Source organism: Anopheles cruzii, chromosome 2 (assembly GCF_943734635.1).
Source record: "Anopheles cruzii chromosome 2, idAnoCruzAS_RS32_06, whole genome shotgun sequence".
NCBI classification, from domain to species: domain Eukaryota; kingdom Metazoa; phylum Arthropoda; class Insecta; order Diptera; family Culicidae; genus Anopheles; species Anopheles cruzii.
In genome coordinates, this window is record NC_069144.1 from 37851496 (window position 1) to 37861122 (window position 9627).

The 9627-nt window shown below is 48.2% G+C and overlaps 1 protein-coding gene across 1 annotated transcript in view; it reads right to left on the minus strand.

Annotated features, from left to right (window-relative positions):
- Positions 1 to 2468: 2468 nt before the first annotated feature.
- The window catches only part of LOC128279008 (voltage-dependent calcium channel subunit alpha-2/delta-3), an 11540-nt gene continuing 4381 nt past the window's right edge, over positions 2469 to 9627 (minus strand). The window contains exons 8-21 of the mRNA XM_053017728.1: positions 8837 to 8917; positions 8695 to 8769; positions 8522 to 8626; positions 8375 to 8446; positions 8109 to 8311; positions 7890 to 8038; positions 6974 to 7015; positions 5251 to 5347; positions 4653 to 4691; positions 3920 to 4030; positions 3196 to 3851; positions 2922 to 3126; positions 2661 to 2862; positions 2469 to 2594 (exon numbers count right to left, since the gene is read on the minus strand). Coding sequence (XP_052873688.1) covers positions 2469 to 2594; positions 2661 to 2862; positions 2922 to 3126; positions 3196 to 3851; positions 3920 to 4030; positions 4653 to 4691; positions 5251 to 5347; positions 6974 to 7015; positions 7890 to 8038; positions 8109 to 8311; positions 8375 to 8446; positions 8522 to 8626; positions 8695 to 8769; positions 8837 to 8917 — 2163 coding nt within the window. The remainder of the gene's footprint in view (positions 2595 to 2660; positions 2863 to 2921; positions 3127 to 3195; positions 3852 to 3919; positions 4031 to 4652; positions 4692 to 5250; positions 5348 to 6973; positions 7016 to 7889; positions 8039 to 8108; positions 8312 to 8374; positions 8447 to 8521; positions 8627 to 8694; positions 8770 to 8836; positions 8918 to 9627) is intronic.

Consider the following 9627-nt stretch of genomic DNA (forward strand, 5'->3'; position numbering starts at 1 on the left):
AAAAAAAAAAAAAAATATATACAACCCCAAGCTTAGAGAGAGAGGGAAATGAAGAGAATGAAGAAAATAAAATTTTCTTTTCATAAAAAAACCAATAAAAGTAACAAAACACTTGGCGCTGGCTTTTCTTTTTTGGTTCCATTCGCTCCGTCCGGTCATCAATCTCCACATCCGCGAGGTTAAATGGGTGTGTGTTTTTCTTTTTTTATCACAGATTTATTTTATTACGAAAAAACTGCGCATTGGTTAGAAAAAACAAACGGAACCGAGTTGTGGAGTTTCAATCAAACACTGCTTTTGACTGCGCTTGGTTTTAGTTCTTCTGATGCGAGATGCACTCTCGATATTATCGCTTCCGTTTGTTTGCTTCGTGCTCTGCTTTGAAGGAGGTTTGCCTAACTCTCTGCTTAGATGCGTTTGCTTAATCGTTTAACTATTTGTTTCTTTGCTTTTCCGTCCGTTTCGCGGTTCGTGGCTTGCGGTTCTGTTGCGGTTTAGTAGAAAGTGTGGCAAAAATGGCGTTTGATTGGCGCAATGTACAGCAAAGAGAAAGAGAGCAAGAATTGAGAGAGAGAGAGATGGTTTCAATTAATTTGATGTTCTTCTAATTGTGTTCGAGTAAAAGTAAAACTGGGTCTCAGCACGTCTCAGGCTGCTTCTAACCGACGAGCCTGTTTTAGCTGTTACATTTCAATATTCGTTTGGTTCGTGTTCTGCTGCCGACCGGAATCGCATTCAAGCCGCAATCGTTTCGCAAAATGTCGATCACATGCAAAGCGCCATCCTAAGAGATACGAACGCTGCTCCGGATGATGGTTGGCATTCGGAGTTTCGTTTTGTTTTGTCGGGTTTGGTGTCGAGCGTCAACGATTCGAAAGTTTATTAGAAAACTGTAAAGCTGCTCGCTAGCGAGCGATCTCGTTCGTTCTGTTTTCTCAAGAAGGTTGTGTGAGATGAGCCGTTGTTGAGGGTTTCGATGCAAGACGACAAAGGAGAGAATAAAATCTACTTTACTAAGTAACTTTACGTAACACAAATCGTACGTTTCTTTAAAGGACCAAAAACAGCAGCAGCGAGTGTTTGTGTGTTGAGTATTAGGCTATTAGGTGACAGGCAGCAGAATATTGAAAGCAGAGTCGGCAACAACGGCCAGCTCTTAGGTTCCGATCCAGCACACAGCGCAGGAGTCGGAAACGCGGATCGAAATGCCTGCAGGCGCGCCTGTTCTTTGAGGTTTACCGTGTGATCCGAACGGAAACAATGCGAGTAAGTAAAGCTGGTGACCACGAGTGTGTGTATGTGTGTGAAACGGTTCATTTTCGATTACCTAACAAGAAATTCATACGCCAACCCGCGGTGACCCGTGTTTTCGAGGGCGTCGAAAGGAAAGCAAACATGATTCTGCTTCAATAGCTTCGCGATGCAAAAATGTATCCTATTTCCTCGTTTTGGTACCTTAAACTGTAAGTTCGTCTATTCGCCGCCTGGTCATGCCCTGCTGGGATCAGTTTTCCAATATTTCATTTTCTAAGCTTTTTTCCTTTTCTTGTATGGGAACCAACAAACGGTTACAACCGACTTATTGGGTGTGACTAATGATGGTGTGAAGCCAAGAGTGGTCGAACTATGTTGGCCTTGTTGGTACTTAACAAAGTGGAACAACAAAAAGTGGTGAAACAATGCATTTCTCTTCTAATTTCTTTCTTCTAATGGTCGTCGGGTTTCAAATTAGTTCCTTAATTAGACCACTCTCGGGTTTTACCGTGTTTAAGGGTGTGATTCAAACTTTGACCAAAGACCAAGCAAAAGATTCCTCTTATCATTAGCCTACTACGTTCTAACGTTCACGTTTATAAATTATAGTTCACTTCTACGTTGCTTGAGGCGCGTTTCTTATAAGCGATTGGCAATTTTTCTAATTTTTGTTTCACTTAAGACAAAGAGGGAAAATGAGGAACAATGTAGGCTTTTTTTAAGCAGTGTGTCTTGTTCCTGGGCTTAGGTTGGCCACCTTGACCGCAAACAAACAGGAAATTGTCCAGTTTTCATAACAGACCCCCAACATAACTTTCCTCTATTAAATGCTCCGCTTCCTTCTTCCACAAAACTAACAAACGTTACCGGCAATAAGACTTCTCTATCAACAAATTGACTAACAAACCTAACGGGTGATTACGCTAAACTCAACCACAGTGTCGCTCTCGCGGAGCGGCGATGCAAACTTAACGCGGGTCCGAAACAAAATCCGATGTGTGCGATTGCACGACCACCTCCTCCTCAGTGCTCAGTGTTTCCGTTTGTTGGTTTCCCACGTCCCGGGCTCGAAACCACGATCTACTTCCTGTATTCTGATGGATCCGTCACCCGCACCCGCGGAGAACGAGAATTGATTCGAGTTACGACGTTCGCCCGTTCGAGAACGTCGCGTTGCTACTCTACACGGGCTCAGCGTGGCCCCGAGGAAAACCTCACACCGGGCTTTGGTCGGCCCACCGGAGACGAAGGCCCGACACGGCGAGCAGGACCGCGGCCAGCAGTAGGACCGTGTTGCCTCGGGGTACAGCCGCATCACCGCATAGCTCGATGACGCTCTCCTGTGTTTTGGGGGGGAACGCGTTAGTGGAGTGTGAGGCACCGAGACAGGGTGTGGTGGTACTTACGTTGGCGTGCTTGTTGATGCAGGTGAGCGGCCTTCGGCGGGGCAGCGGATCACTGCGGGCCTTGTGGCAGGCGAGGGACGCGTTGTAGTCGTGCTCCACCGGCCACGTCGACAGCTGGGGCACGTGCGTCGGCAGCGGACAGAGCGTGTCCAGCACCAACAGGAGCAGGTTGCTGGATGGAATCGGTAGCACCACGTACGGTCTGTCAAAAAGAATCAGCGATCAGTTAGGGGTCCAGGAGCACCCTACTCAGTGGCGTACCTTTCGCACTGGTGTGCCTCCTTCGTGTAGACCGAAGCGTCGACGTCCATGTTGAGCTCGTACAGGGTGATCACGTGATCGCACGCTTCGGGCCGCGTCCGATTGATCAACACCTTCGTAAACTCGGGCTCCTTGTAGCGGTTCAGGGTTGGGTCGTCCAGGTCACCCAGTTCGGGCACCACGTCGTAGGCAGCGCCATCGTACACTGGAATGGAGAGCGGAACGATCAGCGGCGAGGGAATGGAAGAACAGGGGGGCCAGGGGAGGAACCTACTCTCATCGTACGCGTGCACCAGGGTAAGGAACAGCTGCAACACGACCCACACCAGGTAGGACACGGTGTTGGAGAGGATCCACCAAAGGAGCCGCAACGGCGTCTGCAGCACCGTGCCGAGGTTGATGGAGCCCTTCGCCATGAAGCAGACCGCCTGGTAGTCGTAGACGGTAACGTTCCGGAACACGCCGTCGTCCAGCAGCCGCTGCATGAAGGCGGGCTTCACCTCGCCGAAGAATGCGCCCGTCTCCTGCAGCTGCTCGCTGATCACCACGAATCCGTTGTTGTCGATCACGTAACACTGGTAGTCCCCGGTGAAGCACGTCTTTTCGCAGCCCGGATCGCCGTGTCCGCACTGGCTGGTGATGTTCTTGAACAGCGTGTACAGCGCCGAGTGGTGGAACTGGAAGCCCACCACCGCCACCGGCGCCTCCCGGGCACCGTCCGCGTGGAAGATCGCGTGACTCGCGGTCACCAGCGTGTCGTTCCGGTTGCCCGCATCGAACGGCACCGAGTACACGAAGTTGTCCCGGTCGCTCTCGTCCTTCCCGTTCTCGTCGCCCCCCTTCCGAGCCCGGTGACTGTAGTACAGCTCTACCGCCCGCTTGTACCACACCTCGTCGATCGCCCGATTGTGCATCTCGCTAAAGTCCGGCCTGTCCGGTGGGGAAGTCGAGACACGTTAAAGGACGCACGCATCGGGTGGGGAAGGGGGCATACTTACTCCGCCTGCTTGGACTCGTCCGCCCCGGTGGCGTACTCTTGCCACCGCGTCAGCCCGCTGTGCGTGGCGAGAAACGAAACCGTGATGCCGAACCGCTGCTTGAACTCGTTCCTGGAGGGGCGAAAACCGATACAGGGATTAGACGAGCCGACAATCGGATTGCCAATCGCAGATGTTTTTTTGAGGAACACCCTGTAACCACGGCGCACTGTGTATCGACGGAGCAATTAAGCCGAGTGATCGATCCGAAAGTAATGCCAACATTATCCTTCTGTTTGAGGCTTGTGTTGTCGCCTTGCGTTGACCTGGCTACTTCAAATTTGACTCCTTTTATGAGATTAGGCACAATTTAGCATGTGTTAAGGAATTCAAGCAGCGAATCTTTAAAGTAAACGCGAAGTAAACGCCCATTCATTGTAAGCCAACCAACAGATCGCAGCAACCAACTGCTCGAAATTGCTCGAAACCGCTCGAAAACCAGATCAATGCTTTCCCTCCATTATTGTTGAACGCACGATGGCTCCAACAAAGTAATCCTTAAAAAATGTAAGTCGACGGGCACAAAATGGCATTACTTTTGGATCAACCCAACGGTGTTGGTACGTCTTAATAGATTAATAGCTGCTCTGGTGATAATAGAGGAATTGCAATTCATGTAAAAAACCCAGGCAAATCAACCAATCACAACGGCCCTAGCAGCAGCATCGCTTGTTGGTCGCTGGCCGCTAATTACCTTGGCAGCAAACCCATCAGCACCGCGATCGGGCTTGGACTGTTCCATGGGCCGAAAAATCGGAGACAAATGTACAAAACGCGATGACGTGCGTGCGGGGAACGGCCCGTGACCGGGATGGAATGTTTGTGTTGTACAATTAGTGTGCGTGTGGTGGTGGTGGTGCATATAGTAATTAGATATGTTTTGTTCAATGTTTATGCGACACAATGTTACCCATTTTACGGTCGTGTTTGCAAATCGTGCGAATGCAGTACGGAAGGGGAGCAGTAGAGGTTAGTTTGTTTAAATTAGGTCATTCGATTGTGGGATAGAGTAAGAGAGATAGAGATCGGAAGAGAGAGAGAGAAAGTTTGAAAAGAAAGGTTCCAAAAATTAGCATCGAAAAGCGGGAGCAAAAGGGAAGAATGGTAAAAGAAAACGGAAACTCATTAAAAGTATGCTCTATGCAAGAAGTCTCTGTGAATTATACAGGAGATGTGGGTTAGCGAATGGTGACGGAAACAAAACGAAGCGATCGCGATCGCGGCCAGCATCGCGCGTTATGTACATCACCGAAAGCGTGTTTGCAGAGACCGCCCCGCGGCCCGGTACTTACCCTTTCTCATCCTTGTTGCCACTGCCGCTCATGTTTTTCGAGAACCACTCCGTGACGCGGGCGTCGTAAACGAGCGCCTGCATCAAACCGCGATCGCCTGCCATCGCCACCGGAGACGGCAAATTGGGAGAAACAGAAACGGACAACCCGGATGTGTTAAGTACGCCAAACCAACCAACGGATAGTGAGCAACACTAAATACTCGTGACTGTGAGGTGAGCAGACGATCAACGAAAGGAAAATCGAGACAGCAACACGCACATAATTGCTAGATTTGGTGGAAAAATTCTAAAACCACTAGGAAAAAGAAACAGGGTGATTTGGTGAGAAAAGTAGAGACAGAGATAGGAGCAGAGATCGAAAGAAAACCCAACAAACAATGGTGCCGCAAACAAATGGCGGGGAGGGCGCAACAAACAACAGAAAAAAAAACTTTACGCACAAAACCGCAAAACAAGATCGGAAAACTCAAAACCACTGACACTGCGCCGGGGGTGACTACAGTCTGCGGGTGCAGTTGGAGGTGTGCGTGTGGGTGTAGAAAAAAGAGAGTTCGAGCTGTAAAATTGTGGACACTCGGTGCGCGGTGCACAAACACACAAAATGCAAACACATCTATCGGCACGAGTGGTCGAGTAAGGTGGAAACTGTGTTATCGGTCAAAATAGTGGTGCAATTGTGCCGAAGAGAATCGGTCAGCTAGTCTTACTTCTTCGCGCTGGTCGGAAAGGAAACCATACAAAATACAAGAAAAGTTGCAACATAACACATTCGGTGTAAAGGATTGAATGTTCTACATTCCACCCGCAGGAAACAAACGCATGCGAATAGGTACGACGACAAACGATCGGCAGCGATCGGATCGGGGCCTGAGAGCTTACTAATAAAGGGGCTAAGGTTTCTAAATTATCTAACTTCCAATGCAACGATTTGATCGTTTGGATTTGTACGAGACTTCTCCTCGGAACTAATAGTGTAAGAGCTTTCAAAATTCAAATGCTACCGAAAGTAAATTATTTTATACGCTTTTTATCGCAAATTCATTAATTTTGAAAAACATAAACCACCAGGCACCTCCATCAGTAAAGATGGATTTATTTGTTATTAGGCGTCCGCAGGTGTAAGTCCACGCTTCCTCGTCCACCATAGCTCATTAATCATTCACTGATTGCCATGTGACGTTATGCTACGAATAATATTTTTTTAACTATTGGGCGGCCCCATCGAGAACCTTCTTGACACTAGCGGACATTGAAACACACCCGGCGCCTCCATCAAGGCGAATCAAACCCCGTGCAACGAAATATTCCAATTGGAACTATCTCACTACGCTGCGGAGAGCATCTAAAGAACGTGCATTGGGCAAGGATAGGGCGTTTACAACAGAACCTATTGGGAAAAAATGGAGGAAGTCAGACAGTCACAATGCTCCAGGTTTCTAGAAATTAAAAAGTCAGTCCAAACGGTGCGTGCCACGTTCTCGGGAGTTGCACCCTCAAATTCATTCCACAACAAGTCGGTCAAACGTGACGTGTGTGTTTCTGCATTACAATTGCTAGTTACAAATTACATGGTGTGGAACGTACAGAACTACACAGGCGTGGTGATAGAGAGCGAGAGTAAGTGGTCGGTTGCAAACTCAACTTCAATCCCTAATGTGTGTGTGTGTGGGGGGGTCTGTGCACACTAACTCTTTACTCGAATGGATGAACTCGTTACTCACAATAGTAGTAATCCTTTTCTGGCAATTTGCCCGTTATATTGGCTGCTCGTTCGACAGCATCATTCGGTACGGCGGGGAGTAGGGAATTGGGCCGTAATTCGCGAAACAATTAACGCGGGGTGCAAACCCCCGATATATTGATCATTTTCAGTCAAATTTAAGTTCCCAAATGGTGCCGCGATAATTTACGGAAAATGTTAAACAGTTTGGTTTCATTATTTCGGGTACGGCCAATGGAAAGAAAAGAGAGATGAGAAGGTGAGAGAGAAATCGGCACAATAACAGCGCAATTATATGTTTTTGGCACGGACACGGTAAAACGAAAAGTAAAATAAGTTATTGCGACACAAACAATACAAGGGGGGCGATCGTCCAAACATGGATAGGTAGCGCAATTGAAAGGCACTCCAAATAATTGTTGTCCGAAACCATCCAGTGAGCGAGACCAACGATGGGACGATCGTGATGCGATCATTGTGAGGCATCGAGTGTTAGCACCCGAGAGTAGAGAGAGAGACAGAGAGAAAATAACCACAGACTAATTTAGAGATAGAGAGAGAGAATGAGAGACTAGAACGAGCAACAAGACGGATAGCAGAATGATGGCTGAAATCCTGAAACAAAGGTAATGGTGAGAAGAGTTGATGTACGGAAGGAAAGAACTCATAAAACATTACACTGAAAAAAGAGCGAGCAGCCACAGAACGGAACCGAACGGATTCCAGCGAAACAGCATAACGAACAGCAACTTCCGGCTCAGACCGCGTGGGTCCGATGATGACAGATGGTGAAAAGAATATCATAACCAAACGGAAACGAAGAACGGACAATGGGGAACCAAGAGAAACTGAAAACGAGAGAGAGAGAGAGACACACACACAGCGACAACACACACCGATCGCAGCAGGACACTTACAGAACATGGCGTGCTCCGGTGGTGGTGGCGTGCGGTTCGATGGCCACTTCCAGCCACCGAGCTTCATGCGCTCGAGGAAGTGCTTCAGCTCCAGCTCGGGAGTGGCGAACGTTTCGTTCGGGTGTTCGTTCAAATATTTACAGTACACCCTACGGCGAGAGAAGGGAGCCCCCGTTAGCATCATGCTGCCGCCACCGAGAGCCACGCGGGGCCGCCTACCAGTCTGGATGGATTTTCCAGTTGCTGCCACTGAAGAAGCTGGCCACATTGCTGCCCTTGGCGTGAATCCGGTGAATCTCGTCTTCCGTGCGTATCTGGAGCCGGTTCACACCGTACGTTTCCGGGAACGTGACCACCAGCGTGAACGGGGTGTTTTTGATCGGGGTCCAGTAGTACTGGCGCTTGGTGCGCGACACCCGTTTCTGCTCGGAAAGTCGGTGCGTTATTGAAAACATGTAACGGTGTTTCAGGTGTGGGAATCTTACCATTTCATCGAAGTGGTACTTCACACGGATCCACTTCGCACCGGTCGACTGATTGATGATGGATTCACGCATCTAGAAGTAGATCGGAGAGGTCGTTCAGAGGATCCCCTGGCTTCTGCTGGTGGTCAGCGAATCGGAAACACTCACGATAAGCAGCATATTGTTGAACTCCCGTGGCCCTTGGTCGTCGTCGGTCAGCTCGACCTCGATCATGTCGACCGTATTATAGGCTGGCTTGAGGATGTCTTGGAACTGGAAGGAAGAGAATCATTACCGATCAATGTTGCCGGAACCGATGTGCTTCCACATCCGATACCTACCACTGGACGGAAGTCTGGGTGCGTCATAATGTAGCCATTGTTGGTCACAATAAAGGCGTATCCGTTAACACCAAGCTGAAGTGTAAAACGAGACGATGGGGCGTCATTAGGGCGCTCGATTTACCGATCGTCATCGACTTACCAGGTGAGGTTTAAGGTATTTTTTAATCTCCGCTATTGGCACATCGGCACCAGCCACACCAAGTATGTTGGCCACTCGCGTCTAATGGGAAGCGGTCCGAATCGGGACATCGTCGAAGAAGCGGTACAAAAGAAAAGGCAAGTTAGTGCATCAACTTGGTACAGGCGGCCGCTACACGCGTTCGTATATGGTCAAGTTTTGGTTTGGTAACGAGCGGTAAAGAAAACAGCGAACGCAACCGTTCCGTTCGAGTGCGGTCATAGATTCAAATTCTAAAAAACACGAATCCGATTGAATGTGTTATCGTAACATGTTAAAGCGGCGCTTAAAATGTGCCACAAAACGCTCTAAACAAACGCACTAAACTAAACGAACAATGAAAAACTCTATTTGAGCGTCAAAATCTAGCAAAAATGACAGCATGTCACTGAAAAAAACGCACTCCTACCGCAAATGAATCTACAGAACAATGGGAGAGGGTGAAACACGGAACGAAATGCATGAGCAGAAAAATCGAGACAAAAGACGGACTTTAATTAATGTACAAATGAGACTAATGGAAAGATGAAAGCTCTGTGAATCGTTGTAGAGAAACTCTATTTAACAAAGTAATTGAAACTATATCAAGAAAATCGCAAACTATTCGCTAAACGGGTTTGAAAAAGCTAAACTCGAAAACTATTGCCGAAAACGTCACTATTATTGGTTCGTGTTCATTTGCCCGGAGAGCACGGCACCCGCTGGAAGATTATAAACGTTATGTTAATGTGAGGCAAAGTAACAAATTATAT